General features: G+C 42.0%; 2 protein-coding genes across 5 annotated transcripts in view; one reads left to right on the top strand and one right to left on the bottom strand.

Moving 5' to 3' along the window:
- The first annotated feature begins 957 nt into the window (after window positions 1-957).
- Window positions 958-17,380, top strand: LGALS3 (galectin 3). 2 transcript variants are annotated; one of them, XM_003901828.3, is made up of 6 exons: window positions 958-1,180; window positions 9,425-9,446; window positions 10,101-10,418; window positions 12,314-12,402; window positions 14,625-14,790; window positions 17,082-17,380. In XM_003901828.3, exons 2-6 carry the CDS (start codon window positions 9,429-9,431, stop codon window positions 17,235-17,237), a joined length of 747 nt encoding a protein of 248 aa, XP_003901877.1. In that variant the 5' UTR covers window positions 958-1,180; window positions 9,425-9,428; the 3' UTR covers window positions 17,238-17,380. The 2 variants fall into 2 exon arrangements, with proteins under 2 accessions (XP_003901877.1, XP_009209842.1); XM_009211578.4 differs by lacking the exon at window positions 958-1,180 and adding an exon at window positions 1,210-1,225.
- Window positions 17,381-20,148: 2,768 nt separating this feature from the next.
- Window positions 20,149-26,032, bottom strand: part of DLGAP5 (DLG associated protein 5) — a 42,754-nt gene continuing 36,870 nt past the window's right edge. For all 3 annotated transcript variants that reach the window (XM_009211581.4, XM_017961183.2, XM_021941244.2), the window contains 4 exons: window positions 24,573-24,633; window positions 23,684-23,930; window positions 22,767-22,813; window positions 20,149-20,481 (listed from right to left, as the gene is read on the bottom strand). In XM_009211581.4, the coding sequence (XP_009209845.2) occupies window positions 20,362-20,481; window positions 22,767-22,813; window positions 23,684-23,930; window positions 24,573-24,633 (475 nt within the window). In that variant the 3' untranslated portion in view covers window positions 20,149-20,361. The remainder of the gene's footprint in view (window positions 20,482-22,766; window positions 22,814-23,683; window positions 23,931-24,572; window positions 24,634-26,032) is intronic.

The following is a 26,032-nucleotide window of genomic DNA, read 5'->3' as shown; positions in this document are numbered from 1 at the left end:
CATAGGTTACATAAGCCGGTTCCTGCAAAGATTCTTCCCCTACCCCCCTTAATTTTTTTTTTTTTTCCTCAGAGATCCTTGTTTTCACCTGCAAGGATTCTTTGACCTGGTGCTTTTCCAGATAAAGTTTAAGAGTCAGGATTTCTGGATTTTGTTCCTAGACATGAGTGAGCTTGGATAAGTAAATCATTTTCTCATTTAGTCTGTTTGGGCTTCTGTAACAAAATATCATAAACTGGGTAGCTTATGGATAATATACATTTATTTCCCACAATTCTGAAGGTCGGGAAATCCCCAGGCCAGCAGATTTGGTGTCTGGTGAGGGCCTGCTTTCTGGTTCACAGAGGGCGCCTTCCGGCTGTGTCTTCACATGGTGGAAGTGGCAAGGGGTCTCTCTCCGGCCTCTTTTATTAGGGCACCGATCTCATTCATAAGGACCCTGCCCGTATGACCCAATCACTTCGCAAGGCCTCCACCTCCTAACACATCACCATGAGGGTTAGGATTTCAACATATGAACTTTGGCGGGATATAAACATTCAGACTATAGCACCCTGAGAGTAAAAATGAGTTAATAATACTTATCCCTTTCTTCCAACAAAAAGATAAGGTGAAGTTAAAAGGAGGGTATATAATAATGTGAATTTCCTGTGCAAAATGTGTTAAAGAGTTGTCTGATTAATTGCTTCATAAGAGAATTGCTTTGAGACTAGGCCTATTGATCTAGAATAAGTAGTCAATTTGTAGTCAGTTCCCTAGGCAATAGACATTGAAAAGGTTTTTGGTTTTGTATTCTACAAATAAAGCAACCTATTAATTGAATTCCCCTCAGTGAATTCTTCACTCAGGTGATTCTGGAGAGGGCGGGGGAGAGACGCGGCCGCAGCCCAGGCCCCCGGAGCGCCACGGAACCGAACGGTGGTGGCGGAGGGCGCGCCCCTCAGCCCGCGCTCTGCCCGTCGGGAGCTTCCTGGTCGCCCCTGCGGCGGCGGCTCGGGGTGTCAGGCGGACGCGGGGCTCGCCCAGCATGGTCCGGGGAGAGGCTGGGCTGGGCAGGGGAGCCGCCCCGCCTCGGGAGAGGCGGGCCGGGCGGCGCTGGGAGTATTTGAGGCTCGGAGCCACCGCCCCGCCGGCGCCCGCACCTCCTCGTTAGCAGCCGTCCGGAGCCAGCCAACGAGCGGTGAGCGGCGCGGGGCGCTGGGGACGCGGCTCCGGCCGGGCAGGGGTGAGGGCGCCCGGGCGCTGCTTGGGGCGCGGCTCGGAGGGGTTCGGCTCCCCGGGACCAGGCCGGGACGCGCGCGGAGAGCCCCACAGCCTGTGCTCTGCCCTCCGGGTGCGCGGCGGCGGGTCCGGGGCGGTCGCCTTTGATTCTTGAGGGCGCTGGCGCTCGGGAAAGGTTGGCAGCGCCTTCTGAGACCCACACACGTCCCCGCGGCGGCACGGGCCACCTTCTGCGGAGCCTCGGGGGCTTCACCGCCGTCGCACCTCCGCCGGCTGCGCTCTGCGGCCCCGGAGTAAGCCCCATCCGGTGAAGAGCCGCGGTCTGGTCACCCCTATCCTGCCAGGTCCCGCCGCGAGGGGAGGCGGAGGGACTCGCTCAGCAAACCAGACGGCCGCTCCAGTTTCTCTAACTGGGATTGGGGCCGGGTCACCCTTCCCCAGAGCTCGGCCGCGGGGGAGCGAAGGGACTTCTGAGGACTGCATAGGGCGCCTCCCGGGACCCACAGCTTGGCTCGCCCAGCCCCTTTTGAGCATCAGCTGAGGCTGGACTCGGAGGAGATCTCTCTGTGGGGCGCGAATGAGTTCTTCCACGAGGACCAGCTGCGGCCGGGCTGCAGCCGCTCTCTGGTTGCTGATCCCACAGAAATGGTGCTTGCCCCATGGCCTGAGTGGGCATGACCCGGCTTAGCGAAGACTGCAAACTCTAAGCTTTTCCGAATCAAATGCCCCTCCCTGCCCAGACTGTCTGTGCCGAGGAAGTGTTGGGTGTGGCAGAATGTTGGTCCTAGTGTGCAGAGCCCTAGTGGGGGACTCCGAAAACATGTGTGAGAGTTTATTCTGAATTATTGGGTGCTCAAATAGAAACACTAAAACGATTGCCCTCTGAGAAGTAGGCGCTAAGGGCCAGGGAATCGGGGACGGATGGTGGAGGCTGGGACTTAGGCTTCAGTCTTACCCTTCAAGTTAGCCATGCCGATTCCAGAGACTGCAGAATGTTTGTAAAGTGACTCTGGGAGTTGGGTTGCTGCACAATGAGGACACCTGGACCTCAGTGACCCAGGCTGTTTCTAGGATTGTGGGAAAGGAATGGGAGAAGGCTCAGTTAATTCTGAAGAAAATGAGGCTGATACAATGAACCACTTGGGCACAGAGCTTGAGAAGAAAAAGCTGTCGTCAGCTTCCAAAGTTCTGATTTGTTTACTTCAAGGTTTTTGTTTTTTGTGTTTTTTGTTTGTTTTTTTGAGACGCAGTTTCACTCTTGTTGCCCAGGCTGGAGTGCAATGGCACGATCTCGGCTCACTGCAATCTCTGCCTACTGGATTCAAGCAATTCTCCTGCCTCAGCCTCCCGAGTAGCTGGGATTACAGGCATGCGCCACCATGCCCGGCTAATTTTGTATTTTTAGTGATGGTGGTGGTGGTGATGGGGGTGTCTCTCCATGTTGATCAGGCTGGTCTCGAACTCCTGACCTCAGGTGACCCACCCGCCTCGGCCTCCTAAAGTGCTGGGATTACAGGCCTGAGCCACTGCGCCTGGCCTACCTCAGGTTTATAAACATTTCATGCTAGGAAATTGTGTGTTTCCATGAAAGGTAAAGTTGAATAATGATCATTTACTTTTCTCCAACAATGGTCTCCCTTTTAGACATTGACTCTAAATCCTTAGGGTAGGGTCTCTCATTCTAGGGATGATCATACCCCATCCTTGATCTTTGGGGGATTTAAGCAGCTTCCTAAATTCATATTTAGAGGTGACATTTAAAATCAGCACTTAGTCCAGATTCTGGGGAGAAGTTTGATGATGGTCCTTGAATATTTAGCACTTAGAAGTGCTAGGAGGATGCCTCACTAAGTTACGTAAGAAGCAGAAGAGGACGAGTACCGCCTGATGGATTGACCCTGAAAACTAGTTGTGTCCAAGTAGAATAGGTGTCTTGCTCTGTTAAGGGGTCTTTAATCTATGATAGTTCGCTGTGCTACAAATATGCATAGGTGCTTTATAAAGACTTTTCACTTAGTGAGGTCAAGAGGCTAATGCTGGTCTCATGTATAATTTAGGTACCTTTTTACATAGAACTTTCATTAGCCAGACTATAAACCTTAACTGCAGCCGAGACCTATGTTCATGTAGTATGCCTTCAGAATCTCGTGTTGACCTTAAATGCCAAGTGACTTGTAAACCTATGTACTTGATACTTGCGGTAACTGATCTCAAACATAGCTCTTCTTTCCTGTCGTTTGGGACACAGGCTCCCACTCAAGGGTAGCTCCTTGTGTCTGGTGCCTGAACTGATCTTCTCATTAAATTCTGAGTGGGTAACTTGAGAGCCAGGCTAGGCAGTGCTTGCTGTATACTTCCAGTTCCCTATTGACTAAGTGTCATGTGTTCTCTTTTGACCCCTGTTCAGCTTTTCCATAGCGGGAAAAAATCAGTCACTGAGAAGCAGAAAGTAACTCTACCTTCCTTGATGCCAGGGAGCTATGATGAGAAAGAAATCCTAGGAAAGGACCAGTTCCCTTTATTCCAGCTTAGCATCACTGAATTTGTCTTTGGAAAATGGGCTTTCCTCAAGTCCTGCTCTGTGTTTCAGCAAGGACAGAAAGTAGACTGCCTCTTGTGCTACTTGAGGAGCAGTGTGGGGCAGTGCCGAGGGGCTCAGGAAATAGTCTTCTTCCCTTACGGCTTGCGTACAGGTCAGGGACCTTTATGAGCAGAAATTTCAGAAGTGTTCCTGGGAACCCAGACAACCAGACTGATTGCTGGGTGGGCCTAGAATAGCATAGCGCGGCTACGCTTTGTTAAAGGGAAAAGCTACCAGTTAACAACCGATTAAAATGGTCTGTATTCTAACTCATGTTTAAATTCCTTATTCCAAAGCTACACTGAACTGCTTACTGTAGGTGTTTACAAATGTGGAGACCCAGCTAGTATTTCTCTACTTTTAGTTTATTTTTTGAAGTGTTGTTTTTTTTTTTTCCCTCTGACTCTTCAAAATTCTCTGATCCTGGAAACACCAGGATGGGGTTCACATATCTATAGTGTCTGTAGAGTGGGAGGATTTCTGACATTTGATTGTATGTCTCTCTCTGTAAACTACTCATCTGAAAAGAAAAACGAAAAAAATTTTCAGGCAAGTAAGGATGATATTTATCTGAATAGATGTCTTTTTTGTTTTCCTGGAAGTTTTGAGGTTAATAATCTTGATTTCAAAAGAGCATCAGTTATAATGCTTTTTTTTTTTCCTTTTTTTCTTGAGATGGAGCCTTGCACTGTCTTCCAGGCTGGAGTGCAGTGGTGCCATCTTGGCTCACTGCAACCTCTGCCTCCCGGGTTCAAGCAATTCTCCTGCCTCAGCCTCCCTAGTAGCTGGGATTACAGGTGCCTGCCACCACAGCTGGCTAATTCTTTGTATTTTTAGTAGAGATGGGGTTTCACTATGTTGGCTAGGCTGGTCTCGAACTCCTGACCTCATGATCCTCCCGCCTTGGCCTCCCAAAGTGCTGGGATTACAGGTGTGAGCCACTGCGTCCGGCCTATAATGCTTTTCAAAAAAGAAATCTCATGGTTGGAAGTTGACATAATCAAAACCGTACATACCCAATTTTTGGAAAAGTACACTTTATTGGTTAAAATGTGGTTATAATTAGCAAAGTGACTACACAAAATGGCATTCTTGTATTAAATATTCAATATTATTTTGTGCTTGAATGAATCACCCAGTTAGTTTTCTGACCAAAACACAATCCTTTTAAAATTTTGTTTACAATTTCAGTGTGTTATGTAGTTACAGATGAGTCAGAGAATTAATTTCCCAATGAAGTAATTAACACTTTCAAAGGACTGTACTTTAAAATTTCAAAGTGTGATATTTTCTATTGGTGTAGAATGAGCCTAAATAAGGAGTAAAAAGACACAAGCCCTACTCCTTGATCTGCCAATGACAGATGACTTTGGGCCACCATGTTCTCTCTCTGAGCCTCAGTTTCCTTATGGTGAGAACACAGGAGTCTCCCCCTTATTTTCAGGGGATGCATTCCAAGACCCCCTGTGGATGCCTTCAACCATGGATAGTACCAAACCCTATATATACTGTTTTTTTGATCTGATAACCAAGCCTGCTACTAAGTAACTTGTGGGTGGGTAGCATCTGCAGTGTGGATAGGCTGGACAAAGGGATGATTCATGTCCCAGGCTGGACAGCGAGATGGCAGGACAGTACAAGATTTCACCACAAAGATTGTCATCATAACTAAAATAGATAAGGTATGTGAACATGCTTTATAAGCTGAAAAGCACCACACAAATGCCAGGTTTTGTTCTAGTGGCCTTGTCTAATATGTCGAGACAGAATCTATACTGCTCTCCAAGGTGGTGTTGAAACAGTGGAAATGCAGTGAGAGCTGCTTTGTTTCCCAAACTGGATTTGGTTAGATTGGAAAATAAACTAAACATGCTTGAGCGGAGGCTTTGAAAAGAATAAATATTAAATTATGGAAATGCCTTCTTTATTTGACTTTCTGGTTGGAATCAGCCTTTAAACACATCTTAATTTGAATAGAGTGATGTTAGGACCCTTTATAAAGCAAATTCAGGCTAGTTTGAACAATTGAAACTACCTTTTTGGTTTTGTGGAACCACGTGTGTACATTCATGTAGGGATACACTGCTAACTAGCTAGATTGGCGGTCCTCAACTAGCCATGATTTTGCTCCCAGGGGATATTGGCAATGTCTGAAGACATTTTTTTTTCCTTTTTTTGGTAGAAACTGGGGTTTCGCTATATTGCCCAGGCTGGTCTTGAACTCCTGGGCTCAAGCAGTATTCCCGCCTCAGCCTCCCAAATGACTGGGATTACAGGTGTGAGCCACCTCACCCGGCCTGAAGACACTTGGTTGTCACAAGTTGGAGTGTGGTGTGCTGGAGTTCTGGCAGCATATGTAATGAAGTCAGCAATGCTGCTGAACATCCTATAGCGCACGGGACAGCGCCCCACAGCAAAGCATCTGACCTGAAGTGTCAGTGGTCCTGAGGTTTACAATAAGCTCCTGTGCAATGAGGACATTTAAAAGAAATCAAAATGTTGATAACATTATTGCTGGGTCTTTGATATGTTGCCTTAGGCTGGAAGAAGTATGTGTAATTAAAGGAACTAAGCTTTCTGCCCACCTTGAAGTTCAAGATTGTTTCCTACTGGCATCCAAAATGAGGGAGACTTTCTTTTCCCGAATTAAAAATTTTCATTTATTTTCCTTTTCTGTAACAACTCTTCTCTCAAGTTCCCCCTCCTGTAGCAACACAGTTTCTTATACAATAGTGTGGCAGCCTTTTGGGGAAGGAGGCACATGCAGAGGAGCTCACAACTTTTGCTTTAAAAAGCCAAGCACTACAGGATGTAAAAAGTAAATGAAAGATGCAGTAACCGCTGGAGTCACCGTGACTTCCCTGTCAAGCTGCCAGCAGTTCTCTAGGTTGGAAAATGGGCATGGTCATAACCTAACCACTTCTGAATAGGTTTCAGAATGACCATGTTCAAAAAGAGATGTGTGGCTGGATGTGGTGGCTCATGCCTGTAATCCCAGCACGGTAGGAGGCTGAGGTGGGAAGATCACTTGAACCCAGGAGTTTGAGACCAGCCTGGGCAACATAGTGAGACCCGGTGTCTACGAAAATAATAACTCAGCTGGGTGTGGTGTTGTGTGCCTGTAGTCCCAGTTACTTGGGAGGCTGAGGTGGGAGGATCACATGAGCTTGGGAGGTGGAGGCTGCAGTGAGCCCTGAAATCATGTCACTGCACTCCAGCCTGTGCAACAGAACAAGACCCTGTCTCAAAAAAAAAGAGGTGCAAAAATATTTTAGTCAAAGGTAATGTCTGACTATAATATAAATAATAGCAGTATAGTACAAGATGAGCATCCCCAGAGCAGAAATCTGAAATGCTCCAAAATCCCAAACTTTTTGCATGCCTGCATGATGCTCAGAGGTAATGCTCTAAAGAAATGCTCACTGGAGGTCTTGGATTTTGGCTCTTCAGATTAGGGATGCCTAACTGGGTATATGGACATATTCCAAAATCTAAAAAAAAAATGAAAATCAGAAACACTTCTGGTCCTATTTCAAATAAGGGATACTCAACCTGTATAAAATATCCAGTGTGTATAAATGAAGCATGTTAAGCTCTAGGAGGAGCTCTGCCTGTTTGAGTTTTACCACAAAAAATGTAATATTTTGTGCTTTTCTTTCTTTCTTTTTTTGAGACGGGGTCTCGCTTTGTCACCCAGGCTGGAGTGCAGTGGTGCAATCACAGCTCAGTGCAGCCTTGACCTCCTAGGCTGAAATGATCTTCTCACCTCAGCCCCTCAAGTAGCTGGGACCACAGGCTGCACCACCACACCTGGCTAATTTTTGTATTTTTCATAGAGACAGGGTTTTGCCATATTGTCCAGGCTAGTCTTGAACTCTTGGGCTCAAGCAATCCGCCCACCTTAGCCTCCCAACGTGCTGGGATTACAGGCATGAGCCACGCCCAGCCAATATCTTGCATTTGAATCAAGTAGTGGACATTTATTGAATCCCTTGGGGCGATGTCATTTCTAAAAGTGATTGAGTAAATATCACAGGTAGGCAATCAAGGATATTCTGGTTGTTTCAAGGTCTACGTAATTCAGGCCATGGCACAGGTGATCCTGAGCTTAGGAAGAACTCACTCATGCCTCAGGGGCCCAGCTGCCCTCCTCCCCTCACAGCTGGAGCACCTGCAACAGCTGTGAAGCATCTTGTGCTTTAGGAGCCTTGACATGGGAAGGAACAGGAGAAAGCAGGATTGATGTCTCCAGACCACCCCTTGTGGCAGCTTTGGGCAAGGCAAACCCTCTTTGGTAGCATCTTACACCCAAATATTTTTTTCTTTCACGTTGCCTGAATTTTTTCACCTTAGTTTGTTGTACTACCAAAGATTTTATTTGGAATAACAAGTACCTTTAAAAAAAGAAAGCACATACAAACTTCAGCTGCCCTTTGAGGCTTAGCTCCAACAGCACCTTTCCTTTCCTTCTTAGAAGTAAGCTTTCTGCGTTTGAATTCCTACAGCACACATTCTGACTCATAGCATTCGTGACTTGTTATTTCACATTTCCATGGATGCATCTCATCTGCCTTGCTGGACTGTGGGCCCTTTGGCTTTTTTTTAAATTCTTAATCTTTATGGGTACATAGCAGGTATATATATTTATGGGGTACATAAAGATGTTTTGACACAGGTATGTAGTGCATGATAATCACATCATGGAAAATGGGGTATTCATATTCTCATTTATTTGTGTTACAAACAATCCAAGTATACTTTTAGTTATTTTCAAATGTACAATGAAATTATTGACTATAGTCACTCTGTTGTGCTGTCAAATATCAGGCCTTATTCATTCATTGTAACTATTTTTGTCACGCATTAACTATCCTCACCTCCCTCCCACTCACCCACCCCCACTACCTTTCCCAGCCTCTGGTAACCATCCTTCTACTCTATACCTCTGTGGGCTCAATCGTTTTGAGTTTTAGATCCCATGGCCCCTTTGACCATGCAGATCATGGCCTATTCATCTTCGCACCTAGACAGGAGCCTGCGCAGTGCCTGACCAAGAGCAGGCATAAGTGTGTGCAAATAGAGGAATAAATAACAGGGCAGCAACTATGTCTGGAGGTCATTGTCTTTCCTGTCTCAGTAGCAATCAATCACTGCTGATCTTCAAAAACCCAGAGGAGGGGATGGGGCAGTTAGTGGGGACAGAGGGCAGATGGACAAGATGAACACACCAAACCCTTTATTAGGGGTAAGGAAGGAAGGTGAAGAAGAAACAAAGAGAAACCATGACCGTTTACATTTTTCACCTGGAAAAGGGACAGGACCTTTTCTTCCTCCCTGCCTCCTCCTCCCTCATGCATTGTATGGCCTCTTGGTCTCAGGATTCAGAGCACAGGCTAGTGTGATGGAAGTTTAAACTTGTGAGTTATATTTAACTCACAATCTAGCTGGAAAGCATCCCTGCCCCTTGAAGAGATGTTGTGTGGTCCCACACTACTGACTTAGGCATAATGCCTAGAGATTGACTAGAACTGCACAATGAACTAGTGGTGAGGTTCAATTTAATGGAAATTGGTAAAAGCTTTCAGGATCAAATGATAACCTTTGTCTCTTTCTTTCTCTCAGGAAAATGGCAGACAATTTTTCGGTAAGTGTTTTATGCCTGTTTCTTACCCTCGATCAACTCCACATGGTTGAGGGTTGGGGGTTTTGTTTTTACCATGACTTTCCCTTTTCACTCTCCCACTGTGTGGCTTCCCCTAGACTCATTTGTCCAACGAGGGCTTGTGAGCTGGAGCCTTGTTTTTCCAGCAGCAGATTTGGGAAGAAAGCCAGGCAGAGCAAGGCCTGGGACTAACTCACAGTAACCCTTTCACCAAAAGGCCCAGGGCGGAAGGGAGTGGACTCTGCTGGCAGGAGCTGAGAAATCCTCTGAGTAGCGGGAAGCGCGGTACAGTCTGGGCATTCTGATGTTTGTGATTGTTTTTCTCACAGTGATTAAAAAATATGTGCTGTAAATAGAGGCGCGCTAGCTCCTGACTTGGGCTAATTATGAAAATGCAGCCCTCCCTGATCTGAGACGTTGGGAGGCAAGAACAAAGTGAAAAAGCATATGTAACCCCAACGTCTAATTTTAGTCTTAGACACTCAAAACTATTAACAAGTGGAAAAAGTATAATGATATGCATGTAATGCCTTTGCCATATTCCTCTCCTTCTTAGATCACATATTCCTATTTCCCTGAAAATTCTGCTTTTGAGAATGCTTTCTGTCCTGTAATTGTTTATGTCTTTCTTTACAGCTCCATGATGCCTTATCTGGGTCTGGAAACCCAAACCCTCAAGGATGGCCTGGCCCATGGGGGAACCAGCCTGCTGGGGCAGGGGGCTACCCAGGGGCCTCCTATCCTGGGGCCTACCCCGGGCAGGCACCCCCAGGGGTTTATCCTGGACAGGCACCTCCAGGCGCCTACCCTGGAGCACCTGGAGCTTATTCCGGAGCATCTGGAGTCTACCCAGGGCCACCCAGTGGCGCTGGGGCCTACCCATCTCCTGGACAGCCAAGTGCTCCTGGAGCCTACCCTGCCACTGGCCCCTATGGCGCCCCTGCTGGGCCACTGGTGAGATGGCATTCCTCCTTTCATGTACTTGGCATGCAGAGGGCTTCAGGGAGACCCTGAGCTTTAAACTTGCTGTGACAGCCACTTCTCAAGGGCCAGCCATGGGCGTATGTTGGTAGAGTCGAAAAATTAAGTGTTCATGTTGAGCTTATTGTGTGTGGTTAGTATAAACAGAAGGTAATGAATATTTTGAAGGCACTGATAAAGCTGCTTATGAATATAAACCAAAATTGTAGTAATGGAGAACATTTTGGTTATTATTAACACTTACTGAGTACACGTCAATAATATGCATCTACCTGGATGATCTAATTTAACCCCATTACCACCCTATAAGATACTGTTAATAACCCCATTTCACATGTGGGGAAATGGGGCAATACAGAAGTGATATAATTTGTCCAGGGTCATTGAGCAAACAGGTAGAGGAAGCAGGGTAATCTGGTTTTGAAAAACCTTCTAAAGATAATTTTGTGATCTAAGGGTTGAATTTTCATGCAAATTAAAATATGTCTTAGCAAGTGAATTCTAAATGTAAAACATAACTCCGTGGGGGATCCAGATACATCTCAGCCACAGGATCCTTCCTTTCCAGATTTATAGTCTAGTTAGATGATAAAACATATAATAAATATGAGGAAAGAGCTAAGTACCAGTGTGGGATTAGACCATTTCAGAACTATGCAGAAGATGGCACAAGATAGCATTGTTTCCTTTTAGGTCAGTTCAGAGTAGAAAGACTTGGGGGAGTGGGTGGCATTGAGATGGGCCTATACCAGAGATGGTTAGTCTGTTGCAGAGAGAGGGGGACAGGAAGGCTGTGGAAAGGAACAGGCAGATGTAAGAGAGATGACAGAGGAAGAACCCCCAGAACCTACTGATTATGTCTTAGAAGACATAGAAGACTCTGACTTTTCAAGGCTGAGCAATTAGAGCCATCAGCAAAGCTTTAGCCCAAACTGGGAACTCATGAAGGGGAACTGATGGGGGAGGGGGAGGGAAGACCATTCTAGTTCACACTTGTTGAATTTGAGGCACTAGCAGCAAATCCAGGTGGGAAGAAGTACAGGACTAATACACATCAGGACTAGAAAGAAAAGATTTGGATAGGCTGGCTGTGGTGGCTCATGCCTATAATCCCACCACTGTGGGAGGCTGAGGCAGGAGGATCACTTGAGTCCAAGAGGTCGGGGCTGCAGTGAGCTATGATCACACCACTGCACTCCATCCTCAACAACAGAGACCTGGATTTTTGAAACCTTGTCTCAAAAAATGAAAAGGTTGGGGTGATAGTTAAACCCAGAGGGAAGCCTTAAAAAGGGAAAGAAAAGAGGCCATAAATAAATAGAGCTTTGGGGATATTCACAGTACCTTGAATGTAGATGGTCAATAAACATTTGTAGAATGAACCTCAGTTTTAACAGTGTTCATTCTATAAATATTGAGTATCTGCCACGTGCAAAGCACTCTGCTGGAGCCATATGAGTACAGACCATATGAGAACCCACAAGCCCAGTATGTGATATGCTGCTTGCCCCCAGGAAGCAGAATAACCACAGTGAAGCAAGTTACATGACAGGGCCTTAAGAGTGATACAAAAATGTTAATGTTGATCACAAGATCTAGCTTAAGCCTTTCCAAAAAATAGCCAACATGAATGAGTAGATTGGGATGGCCATAGTAATGAGACTTACTGATGGCTTTCTTTTCAATTATTTGTACATGTAAGGAACCTTATCTCTTTGGCCCCTGGGCAAAGTGGCCTGAGAGTCTGGACAGATGGCATATACTAGAGTTATGTGTTTTTCACACATATTAATAGTAATGGAACTTCAGCAACATCGTTTTCTTTCCCTAAAGAAACATGACTCCCATATGTACTTGTTCATTCCCAGTCTGTGCCTTATAACCTGCCTTTGCCTGGAGGAGTGGTGCCTCGCATGCTGATAACAATTCTGGGCACGGTGAAGCCTAATGCAAACAGGTAAGGAGAGCAAAATTAACAAGCCTACCCTATTTGTAGACTGGTTTTTGAATAAAGAATGGCCTATTTTGATTTTTTTTTTCTTGCCCTGTCTTATGGTGCTATTTTGAATTTTAATAAAATTTTAAAAAACTACATATTTAGAATCTTGGCTATACCATCATATAGGATTATCCCATAAATCTGTACATATTCCCATATAATTTTGCTAAGCATCAGGGCACTCATAGTAAATGGTAACACACCTTATTCTATACTTTGATATGTATTATGTCAGCTAATCTCCATGGTTGAAGGCAGGATAAGGAATATTGCTTTCCCCTTTTTATAGACAAAACTGAGGCTCAGGTTCTACAGATGATCAGTGGCAGGCCTGGGAACCTGTCTTTTGATTAGATACTATTTGCTTATGGGTTTGAAGAGATTCTTCAAGTTAAAAACTTCATCATAATAAATCAACCTTTGCTATTGGAAGTGGTTTGATTGATGAGGTGGGCTAGGATGGGGTAAGGCTTTATTTAGGAAAATACATGCTAATTATGGCTGTCCTGGGCCACTTGGCCCTGGTTGTCACCACTGGTTATGTAGTATTTACATATTATACAAAGAAGCTGGCCATGTCCTGAAACCATCCGGGATGCTTGCGCCTGAGGTTAGTGGAAGAATCTCTAGGTCTTATGAACAGTACCTAAATGGTACAGATTCAAGCCATGTAAACAGGTTTATGCAAGAATCCATAAACAGTCTCAGTGTCTGTCACCTTGCTCCACATCCTGCCATCAAGAGATGGACTTCACTTCTGATCTGATAATTTCACATTGAAATGCTCATTCGCTCCACCTCAGCCAGCCTCCCCTGTTTCTGCAATGGTAGTCACTATCCTAAGCCAACCCATCTTTCCACACAGCCTAGACAATTTCTGTAAGCACAGAACTTCCCCATACAATAATGCCCGTCTCATAGCAAATTACAAAATATATATATCCTCTATGTCCTTATCCGTATTTCCTCCCAACATCACATAGAACCCAGCACACCTTATCCTGTGCACACAGCACTCATGATTTATTAAATATCTGCTCTCCTCCTCCCACAACCCCTAATGCACACTGAATACCCAGTGTGGTATCCTTGTCTTGTTAGAGTCATTTCACTGGAAAGTTTAGTTCTAATAATGCTAGAGATGTAGATTGAGACTGGCAGATCAAAACTAATTCTGGTTGAAATGGTTAATGGTAGTAAACTAAAAAAACTTGCTTAGTCCTGCAAATTCTATATGACGAACTGCATAGAAAAAAAAAAGTGCTTAAGGTGACAGAGATGACAACATTGTATATTTAGTCAAATGCAAATTCTATTGCTTTTTTTCCTTACAAATTTAATCACTGGAAGATCATTTGTGGTTGAATGTGACTTTTACTGGGTGAATCAAAATACAGAGAATCTTTGTTAGTTGGTCTCGAGTGCAGACCTGGCTTTAAAATAAGAATACCTACTGATGATTCTGGTGTTACTGCTCTATAGAGCACACTTTGAGAAACTCAGGGATGGGGTTAGTCAAAGAGGACTTGTGTTTGCATTAACATCCAGGGAGAAGGAACAGGGTCAAAAAGCTAAACTAGCAATTTCATTGGTTCCAGCTCACATCATAGAATGTTTACTACATTTACTATCATGACTTTACAACTTAGCAACAAGATACTGAATATTAACTACCTTATCTCATCCTTGCTGTTTTAGAGGAACTAGGGCTTCTGGTTAATTACGAGGAAGCCAGGCATTTGATGGCTGTTAACTATATAGCTGGCTTGCCTTTACCAGGGATTGAAAGCAAACTGGAAGAGCAGGAAAGAGATAACCATTATCTATAGTAAGGGATAAAGTATCCTCAGAGTGGCTCTAAACCTCTGTAAGAAAACCTCGAAGGGTTTTCATGAGTCTGTAAAGGAGGCATTACAGATGAATGGAAATATGATCGAAGACAATGAGGCAAAAAAATTCAACATATATTGTCTTGCTTACCTTTAGATTTTATGATAGTACATAGAACATCAGGCGTAGGATACTTTCCAGTTTGAACCCATTCTGATTTGCTTTCTGTTCAGAAAAATTTCCTAGGTACTGTATTATGAAATTATTTGCTTTTTAGAAAATTGTATTCTTTACTTCGTGTAGATATACAGTTTTAATCATTTTAATAACTGGTCTTTGGTTTAAAACAGAATTGCTTTAGATTTCAAGAGAAGGAATGATGTTGCCTTCCACTTTAACCCACGCTTCAATGAGAACAACAGGAGAGTCATTGTTTGCAATACAAAGCTGGATAATAACTGGGGAAGGGAAGAAAGACAGTCGGTTTTCCCATTTGAAAGTGGGAAACCATTCAAAGTAAGTTATTGCTACTATTATATATTGATAATGTGCATTTCTCATGAGGAATCACTCTAAAACCACAAAGCACTTGAAGTGAGTTTTTATCACCTGTCCTAAGGTGCCTAACCAGTGTATCTTCTCCCTGCCCAGGGGACCAGGCTCAGCAGGCTGAGAACATGGCCAGGAGTGGCACACTGCGCACTTCTTTCAGGCACCTCACCAGCATCACTGCTGCCACCCTTCTGAGTTTAAGCCTTTCTAGAGATGAAAAGAATATAATCTTTAACAAAAAAGGCAAAAGTCTTTATGGTACAGTTGTACTGCAACTTTGTTGCTTAAAACAACACAGTTGGGCTGGGTGCTGTGGCTCACGCCTATAATCCCAGCACTTTGGGAGGCTGAGGTGGGCGGATCACAAGGTCAGGAGATCGAGACCATCCTGGCTAACACGGTGACATCCCGTCTCTACTGAGAATACAAAAAATTAGCCGGGCGTGGTGGCGGGCACCTGTGGTCCCAGCTACTCGGGAAGCTGAGTCAGGAGAATGGCGCAAACCCGGGAAGCGGAGCTTACAGTGAGCTGAGATCAGATCGTGCCACTGCACTCCAGCCTGGGTGACAGAGCGAGACTCCGTCTCAAAAAAAAAAAAAAAAGTTGGCATAGAGATCAAAACTAAATTTTTTTACTCTAAAATTAAAGTTTTATGAAAAGTTTATAAATTTTAAAATTAACAAGGTTTCCTTTCCTTTACTCCTTCCCCCATCCTCACAAAGATTGCAATTTGATGAGTATCTTCCTAGTGTTTTCTGACATACAGCACGCTTTTTATTTGTAAGCACTGCTTCAACAAATATTAGGTCCACAGCATTGAGTTAGGGTTGACTATAGAGTGGTAAATAAAACAGCTGGACTGTAAACTCTTCAACAACAGGGACAAATAAGGACCATAGTCTACATTTGGTGGACATCTTTTCATATCAGCATATTGTTACTTAATAGCTTTTTTTTTTTTTTTGAGATGGAGTCTCGCTCTGTCGCCAGGCTAGAGTACAGTGGCACGATCTTAGCTCACTGCAACCTCTGCCTCTCGGGTTCAAGTGATTCTCCTGACTCAGCCTCCCGAGTAGTTGGGATTATAGGCGTGTGCTACCATGCCCAGCTAACTTTTGTATTTTTAGTAGCGATGGAGTTTCACCGTGTTGGCCAGGATGGTCTCGACCTCTTGACCTCCTGATCCACCCACCTCGGCTTCCCAAAGTGCTGGGATTACGGGCATGAGCCACCACGCCCGGCCAATAGTATTTCATTTTTAGATGTGATAATTTAACTAGTACCCTACTGATATAAATTTACAGAATAGAAACCCTCCAACCTGGAAATGTTTTACTAAAATACTGTAATAACTATCCTTACAAATATTTTCTTCCTAGAAGCAAATCTTCTAGAAATCTTTGCTTTAAATATATATGTTTACAATTTAGATATTATCAAATTGCTGCTTCCAAAAAGATGTAGGAATGAACATCCACTAACTATTGGAAGAGTAGATTTCTCCTACCCTTGCCAAAACTGATTATCACCAATCTTTACAATATTTGCCAAAAGAATCCTACTTTTGTGTTTTTCTTTCAGGTGTTTTAGGCCATACCAGAACTTTTGGTTGTTTTGAGACAGAGTCTCACACTGCCACTCAGTCTGGAGTACAGTGGCACGATCACAGCTCATTGCAGCCTGTCAACCTCCCAGGCTCAAACGATACTCCCACTTGAGCCTCCTTAGTAGCTGAGACCACAGATGTATGCCACCCACACCTGGCTAATTTTTTAATTTTTTTTTGTAGAGATGGGATTTCACCATGTTGCCTAGGCTGGTCTCAAACTCCTGGGCTCAAGAGATCTGCCCGCGCCTTTGCCTCCCAAAGTGTTGGGATTACAGGCGTGAGCCACCACACCCAGGCTCTTTTAAGTTTTTATGCAGGCAAATCCTTACCCTTCACCTTTATGGCTTCACTTATATATCCTTGTAATAAATTTGTTGCTTTTAAAAAAAATCTGAATAACTTGGAATTTTTGCTGTAAAGTTACTTTCCCTGGATCTTAACTGGTCCCACGAATGATAAGGATGAAATGTTGGACATCCTGAGTTCAGGCCAGACTGGTTTGAAATTAATGGACTTTTTTTTTCCTTTCAGTTGACAAAAAGTTGTTTCTATCATGTACATGAAACATGTATATATTGTGGAACGGCTAAATCCAGCTGACATATGCATTACCTCATGTAATAGTTTATGTATATGCCATTTCAGATACAAGTACTGGTTGAATCTGACCACTTCAAGGTTGCGGTGAATGATGCTCACTTGTTGCAGTACAATCATCGGGTTAAACAGCTCAATGAAATCAGCCAACTGGGAATTTCTGGTGACATAGACCTCACCAACGCTTCATACACCATGATATAATCTGAAAGGGGCAGACTAAAAAAAAAATCTAAACCTTACATGTGTAAAGGCTTTATGTTCACTGTGAGTGAAAATTTTTACATTCATCAATATCCTTCTTGTTAAGTCATCTACTTAATAAATATTATAGTGAATTACCTGTCTCAATATGTCATTTAATTGGAGTGGTTTATTCTCGATAATGCGCAATGGAAAAAATATGCAGCAATATTAATACTGCATTGGGGCCTCAAGGTTTCCTATACTTGTTAAAATCTTTTTCTTAAGGAGAGGAAGTAAATACTACCTCAAGATTCTCTCTTCCAGAATTTCATAAAAATCAGGAGATGTTCCAAGGAAATTATTCTCTCATTTTCTTAAGGAAATATGTTCAGGAAATGAGAATAGCATTAAGAAAAAGTTTACCTATAGATGACCTATAGACAATTATTGTTAGGATTCTGGTATATTTCTTGACTGCTTTTTAATCCCATTTCTCCTTCTAAACTCTAGTTTGCTGCTTTCAGATCAGTAATTTGATATCAATAAAGGAACATCTCCCTGGTTTTTATGAAATCTCTTACAGAGAAAAAAGGTATCTTATATAGTCAGCTTTCAAAATTTAATTGTTCCCATCGTCAACATTCTTACCCATGCCTTTCTACCCTTATTAGCAGCAAGCCCAAAGATTAATAAAATTCCAAAACTAGGATGTGGCAAAACCACTTCATCTTATAGAAGACCAAATTTTTTTTTTTTTTTTTTTGAGATTGAGTCTCGCTGTCACCCAGGCTGGAGTGTAGTGGCGTGATCTCAGCTCACTGCAACCTCCGCCTCCTGAGTTCAAGCAATTCTCTGCCTCAGCCTCCTGAGTAGCTGGGATTACAGATGCCCGCCACCATGCCCCGCTAAGTTTTGTATTTTTAGTAGAGACGGGGTTTCACCATTTTGGCCAGGCTGATCTTGAACTCCTGACATCATGATCCACCTGCCTTGGCCTCCCAAAGTGCTGGGATTACAGGCGTGAGCCACCACACCAGGCCCAAAATATTTTATACAATACTACCTTTTCACATCTGTTAAATTAGTAATTGTCACAGGTTGGGTTTCCCAGGAAGCAGAGAGATTAGATCTCAAGAGGCTTGTGAGGGAGTGTACTTGCAATCAGTACATGCGGGGATGGGAAAGACATGATTGGGTTGAGGGAGAAGTTGAGCAGCAATAACTTAGCCTACCCTATGGGAGTTCTGAAACTGGGATTCTTCAGAGCTGCAAGGGGGCCAGGCCTTTTTATACCCCCACTTTGATCAGTCACTGACTATAGGACAGCTGGGAAAGAGAATGTGACCTGAGATAACATGGCTCTCTTCAGCTGACACAGCACAGTCCTCACAAGGGATGTCAGCTGAGGGCTGCTGCCAGCAGCACTTCCTGCAGCTCAAGGAGTAAGTCCTCTATTGCTAAAGAGGGATGTGGGCAGCATATCATAGCATATTTCAAAAAATTCCTTACCCTAACATTTGGGTCTTGACTTCTACTCTTATTAAATAAATGGAAGAACATAGCTTTGGAGAAAAGAGAGAACTTGGTTTACACAAAATTACTTAAATCCTCTGAGCCTTGGTTCCTTTGTCTATCAAATGCACAGGTCTCATAGAGTTACTGTAACATTAAGTAAAATATTGTTTGCAAAGGGACTGTCAAATAGTAGGTCCTCAATAAATAGCAATTCCCATTCTATTTTGGTAGAAAAGAACTTTTTTTTCCTCTGACAATACACTGCATTAAGAACTCTTGCTCTGTCCAAAACAGTTTTCTTTCATTTTGTCTCTAAAAATTTTCCTAATACCTCATAATTCTAGACTCCAATAGCCAAGCACGTTATGTAGTAGGGGACACTGATGGTTGCCTACCCAAATATCTATTCCTTGTTTCCTAAGAGCCAAGGTTTTATTCAGGTGTGATCCCAGATTCAACAGGGAATTCTGATTCATTTAAGTCAATCCCCTGCTGGCTTACTGATCTGCAGATGGGGATGTGGCATTAGTTGGTCTAATCAGGCCAAAGGGAAGGACATAACTCTAATTGCCAATAGCAGCCATCTTATGACCCCAAAAAGACCCAGCTGTAGAGGAGAAGCCGACATCAAGGATAACAGAATGAACTAGGAATAGAAAGTTGGACCTTGATGTGATCACTGAGCTATTGATTATAAAGTACCTGGAATCACTTTGATAACTTGTGAAATAATAAATTTCCTTACTGTTAAGCCAGTTCGAGTCCATTCCTTGTTTGAGTAATTCAAACAAGCCATGTAGGAAAAAGAAATATACATAAACTAGGGTTTTCTAATGGCCCAGGGCCATGAACAGCTGAAAGCTTTCTAAACAACTCAGTGATACATCTTATTAAAGATCACATTTACTGACATTGTCTTATTCTGATCTGCTTTATTTTTGAGAGCAAAATATTGTTGTGTCGCATATTGCTTTGTATTAACTGTAAATCTTGGGTTTCTTTGTACCAGTTTTTTAAATGTTCATGTGACTGATATGTTATATGATTGATACGATTTTTTTCAAAAGTAAAAAGCATCTCCTCAATGTCTCTTGGGCATGCCAATGGGAAAATGAAAACAAAAACGCAAGGACTTAATGGGTACCTCTAATGATTGAACTGTTTGAAACCGCAGCATGTCAAACTGACTTCGGAATCCAGAAAGCTCATGTAAAGAAACTCAGAATACTATGGAAAAATGTAATACCCAAAGCTGTTCAATGTCAACAAATTTAGGATTTCAAACTAAGAATAAAGTGTAAAAAGATGCAAATACTTCTGGCACAGGTTAATATTTCAATTAAACTAAAGAATGTTTATAAGTGCTAAGTATACTTAGCCTTAAGCTTATTCCTTTCAAACAAGAGAGGCAAGGCACAGTATATTTTTTATTCTGTGTTGAAAATGTACAAAATATCCCCACTTCCCTTGAGAAAGAGTATATCTAAAATACACTTTGATGAACAGAGTATTAAAACATTATATGATACTATAGAAGTGAACACAAATACATTTTCTCCAAAATTTCAATAGTCTAAAGAATATATAAGCATTGATAATGTGAAGGAAAATGGATTTATTTTTAAATTCAAAATTCTCCTTGTAGAGGTGAAAAAGTAATCAGGTTACCACCAAAAGAAATGTGTCTGGCATGCTCTTGATGTCTCCTCTCCAGCTGAGTAAATGGATTACTGCACTGTAGACCTGGCTGGAGAACAAATCCAGAGAAGTCAGTAAAGTATCCATCACGAGTTTCACCAAGTAATTCTTCAACATTGCTATAGTAAATTAATAAATAACATAAATAAACCGGGTGCGGTGGTGCACACCTGTAGTCCCAGCTACTCGGGAGGCTGAGGTGGTAGGATCACTTGAACCCAGGACTTCAAGACCAGCCCGAGCAACATAGCAAGATCCCATCTCAAAAACAAACAAAAAGAAACATGTAAATATTTTCCCTATATAACAATAAAATTATAAACAACGATTATGCTACTTTCCAGCAGATCTTATTTCAAATGTATATTAGTTTTTTTTTAAATTGGAAAGGTATATTCAGAATATATGTATAAAAATGTGAATAATATGTAAATGGACTCAACCAGTGTATGCAGAATGAATAAAACTGAGGCCATATCTTAAGCCACTTACACAGATTCCATAAATCCTAAACCATATAATAGCACTTAATAGCCCTTTTACTACTGTGTGATCCTGCTGGGATCTTTTTACTCCCTCAAGCCCTGCTTCAAGTTCAAATTATGCTACTGGGGCAAGCAATAATTTGGGTCTAAAATAGACATCTAAATATTAATATTTACAGAAGTGAAAAAAATCAGACTAAATGATAAGGTACTAAGATCTATCAATGAGAAAACATAATTGTGATGTACTTTTAATCACATTACTAATATATTAAAATATTATGATTTGGTAATCTCTGGATTTACTTATAACAACATATATTCTCAGAATCAATCATTCAGAGTTTGATCTGGGAACAGGGTTAAATCAGGTTTACATAAGTTGGCCTTATTCTAAAAGCCCTGATCCTCTAGGTCTCAGTGTATGATTAAAGAAGGCTAAAACCAAGAAAGAATGGTATGCAGGTCACAGTAACACATTTTATTCTGCTCCTGAGACACAGGACAGCCCAGGGCCTGACCACAAAAAAGGCAGCTTTGAAAAATAATGAAAACCAAGATACACAAGGGTCTTTAAGGAATTCATGGCTTATGGAAGCTAAGTATTTGCCAGGTTTCATGACGTTAACAAAAACTGTGGTTGTTTGATCCTATATTTGCTTTATGAATGAATTTCTTACATTCTGAGATTAAAGAAGATAAAACCAAGGCCATTTTCTGATCTACTGTAGTAGTTAGTCCTGGAAAATTCCAAGGTAAGGCTGTAAACCAGAGGTGTAAACCATAAGAATCACTGATGAAGAAAAAAATGACAAATCCCTACTCCAGATCTTTGAAATAAAAATATCGGCCAGGCACAGTGGCTCACCTGAGGTCAGGAGTTCAAGACAAGCCTGGCCAACATGGTGAAACCCCGCATCTCTACTAAAAAATACAAAAATTAGCCAGGCATGGTAGCAGGCACCTGTAATCCCAGCTACTCGGGAGGCTGAGGCAGGAGAACTGCTTGAACCCGGGAGGCAGAGGTTGCAGTGAGCCAAGATCACACCATTGCACTCTAGACTGGGTGCAAGAGTGAAACTCTGTCTGCAAACAACAAAACAAAACAAAACAAAACAAAACAAAAAAATGTCTGGGATGGGGCTGAAACCAATGCTATATATAAACAGCAGGAAAGAGAGCACTTTTAATTCGTGCCATATCAAAGGTATGAATCGGACAGCTCTACTTAATGTGGAATTTACAGTTAATAAAGAATTAGATTCCTGAAGTTATATTTTTGGAATGCATTCATATTATACCCTGAATAAGAGATGAAATGTAAACACTGTATGCCTATGTGCATATGTAGCTATATATAAATTAACATGGGAGAGATAAGAGCTTTTACAGAATGCTTCACAAAAGGGCTGTCTGAACTAGATTTAGAGGCAAGAGGTCACCAGAAGTAAAAGCAGGGAAGTAGTCACTTAAAATAGCAGGACATAAATAACCAATGACGACTGAAGGTGGGATAGACATGATTTCCCCAGAAGGGCAGAAACTGCCTTATATTTTTCTTGAATCACCTAGAAATATATTTAGACATTCAAGTATCCAGTTTATCAGAGCAAATTTGATAGAAAAACCACATAGAGAAACATATCTTCAGGGTTTAATATTAAAACATATTATATTTTAAAGTATATAAACACCAAATTTTTTCTTCATTCTGTGAAAAATAGTGAGTAAGCAAAACAATGACAAGATATACATTTTAAGCCTTGTACACAAATAGAAAAGCAATATTCATTTTATAAAACAAATCTAGAGTATAAAGGGACTTGTCAAATTAAGTTGGAAAACTTACCGAATCAAGAAGGTGGCATTCAGTAGTGAGACTTTTATCAAATAGAACTGAAAAACAACAAAAAAAATTAACTTTTTAAAGAATATTCTCACGTTCGAGGGTCTTAGAAATGGACAAAACCTTGAAAAATATGAAAAGTTCCACATATCAAATGCTAAGACAAAAATATAGACCATTTTATGCTATACTTTTTGAAAGTAGTTACATTTCTTGGTTAAATTCTTATCCTTAACTTTGGTATAAAAGGAGTCTTCTGTAAACAAATCTCATACTTGTAATATTAAAAGTACCCAGAAGATGCTGATGAAGAACAGCTGGAAGACATTAAATGTCTGGCCAAGGTTATAACCTTTTGTTTTACCATAGGCCCCAGTTAGATCAGCTACAGAGTAACTGATGAAGATAGCAGGTGGAACTGGCACACATTATAACAAAAATACAGGAGCCATTTCCTATTGCAGAACCATCACAACAATATAGGTAGAACTAGGCAGTAGGGAAGAAAAATAGGATATTTTGAAGAAAGACTTGGGGATATGTGTTGAAAAGAAGGAGAACTGAAAAAAAGCCCAGCCTGACCAATGTGGTGAAACTCTGTCTCTATTAAAAATACAAAAATTAGCCAGGTGCAGTGGCACGTGGGGAGGCTGAGGCAGGAGAATCGCTTCAACCTAGGAGGCGGAGGTTACAGTGAGCTGAGATCACGCGACTGCACTCCAGGTCTGGGCGACAGAGTGAGATTTTGTCTCAAAAAAAAAAAGCTTGAGGGAATTTTTCTAATTCATGGTCTTCACTAACAGTGAAGGTTCCTAAATAGTTAGCTCTAATGTAAAATGGACCTTATAGGATAATTTATACCTTAATCCAAGTTCATTTCTTTAATAAAGGCTCATTTAAATATATTTTAAATATCTCACCTGACTGAGAAATTTTAGTTTCCCCTTCTTCTAAGATGCTATTTTGTGAAGCTGTATTTTTTTCAGGGCTACTCATCAAAACATCCTGTGATGTAATCGAAGAATTCAGTTCCATTCCTTCCACAACATCTGAAATTCCTTCTTTTTTGTTAGTATTAATATCATCTGCTACTCCACCAGCAAGAAGAGGCAAACTCATTCCCTCACTGGGTAAACAATCCACCTTCAAGTTTGTCTTATTTACATCCTAGAAGTAAAAATGGCATTAAATTTAATTATCAATTACTTGGAACAAATTTTAAAAGTCTTGTTGCCATTAAATGTAAGAAAAACAGAAGGATGACATCCTGGACACAGGCTTAAGAACATTATAAATCCTACTATCCTGCTTCTTCAACAATTAGTTCAGATAATATAGAAATAGTATGATTGAAGGCAAGTTTCTCAGCAAGTACCTATACTCTAGCTCAGGGACTGGCAAACATTTTCTGTAAAGGACCAAATAGTAAATATTTTAGGTTTGTGAGCCACAGGGTCTCTGTGATAAGTACTCAACTCTACCACTGTATTGCAAAAGCAGCCAGATAGAATACATAAACAAATATGTAGTTATGGCAATAAAATATGATTTGTAAAAATAGGGGCCAAAGTTTGCTGATTTCTGCTCCAGTTCACTGGTTCCATATTCATCCTGATATGAGTTGAAGAATACAAAATGACACTATGGTTTTAAATGACCCAAATGTCATTGAAACAAGAACCACCATTCTATATGACTGATTTAGATTTCCAATGGAAATTTTGGGGATGGTTTATGAAGTTACATTCTATAATGATATAAACATATGACATACTGGGGGCTATCTAACCACACTGGAATTGTACTTACATGGTTTTCTTCAATTAAATCTGGTAATCCAGGACACTGAGCATCTTCCACTATGCTGTTCCTAAAGAAGAAAAAAAAAACAGCATTACACTCATAATTAAACATATTGTTATTGTTTCACTTGTGTTTTGAGTCCATCCTTTATAATGGCAATTAATTTAGGGAATGGATCAAACATGGAGCCTGGCGCAAGATCAGGCCTGATCCAGATAGATTAGTTTTGGACTACAGCTACTGTGGGATGGCCTTATAAACTAAATGCATTCTTCTGCAGAAAGCTCACAAGTCTGTTACCACGGTGGTCAGTCAGGCTCAGGTGGCTCTACCAGCAATACTCTGAATCTCAGCCAAATCCAGAGCTATATACTAAAAAAAAGTCAAAAGGAAGGTGACTTCTGGAGACAGAAGCAACAACTCAATTATTGTCTAGCTGGAGTTAGCTACATTTACTTGTTACTTGTTAATCCATGAGCTGGAGTAAAGGTACCTGCTAAGAAACTTGCCTTCAATCATACTATTTCTATAATTTTATCTGAACTAATTGTTCAAAAAGCAGAACAGGAGTTACAATGTTCTTAAGTCTGTTGCTTGTTAACAAGTAAATGTAGCTAACTCCAGCTAGGCAATAATTGAGTTAGAATACAAGGTATTCTAATCCTGAAGTTACTAGCTTGTATCTTATTAGAAAGACCTGTCTTGGCCAGGCGCCTTGGCTCACGCCTGTAATCCCAGCACTTTGGGAGGCCGCGGCAGGTGGATCATGAGGTCAGGAGATTGAGACCATCCTGGCTAACATGGTGAAACCCCGTCTCTACTAAAACTACAAAAAATTAGCTGAGCGTGGTGACACGTGCATGTAGTCCCAGCTACTTGGGAGGCTGAGGCAGGAGAATCACTTGAACCTGGGAGGTGGAGGTTGCAGCGAGCCGAGATCGTGCCACTGCACTCCAGCCTTGGCAACAGAGTGACACTCTGTCTCCAAAAAAAAAAAAAAAAATCTATCTCCGTTTCTTCCAAGTTACTTTTTAAAAAAGATATGCTCTATTTTTCTAGTGTCCAGCTTTACTTTGCCTTTATTGCACAAAGTTGCTTATTTGTATGATGCCCTTTGAGGGCGTTTTGGGGAATCCAAAACATTTTTAAAGAGTACTTATGGCCGGACGCAGTGGCTCAAGCCTGTAATCCCAGCACTTTGGGAGGCCGAGACGGGCGGATCACGAGGTCAGGAGATCGAGACCATCCTGGCTAACACGGCGAAACCCCCATCTCTACTAAAAAAAAAATACAAAAAAGTAGCCGGGCGAGGTGGTGGGCGCCTATAGTCCCAGCTACTCGGGAGGCTGAGGCAGGAGAATGGCGTAAACCCGGGAGGCGGAGCTTGCAGTGAGCTGAGATCCGGCCACTGCACTCCAGCCTGGGCGACAGAGCGAGACTCCGTCTCAAAAAAAAAAAAGGGGGTA

The sequence above is a fragment of the Papio anubis genome, chromosome 7 (assembly GCF_008728515.1).
Source record: "Papio anubis isolate 15944 chromosome 7, Panubis1.0, whole genome shotgun sequence".
NCBI lineage: Eukaryota > Metazoa > Chordata > Mammalia > Primates > Cercopithecidae > Papio > Papio anubis.
The sequence above is the reverse complement of the archived record's forward strand: the minus strand, read 5'-3'. Positions and strand labels throughout refer to the sequence as shown.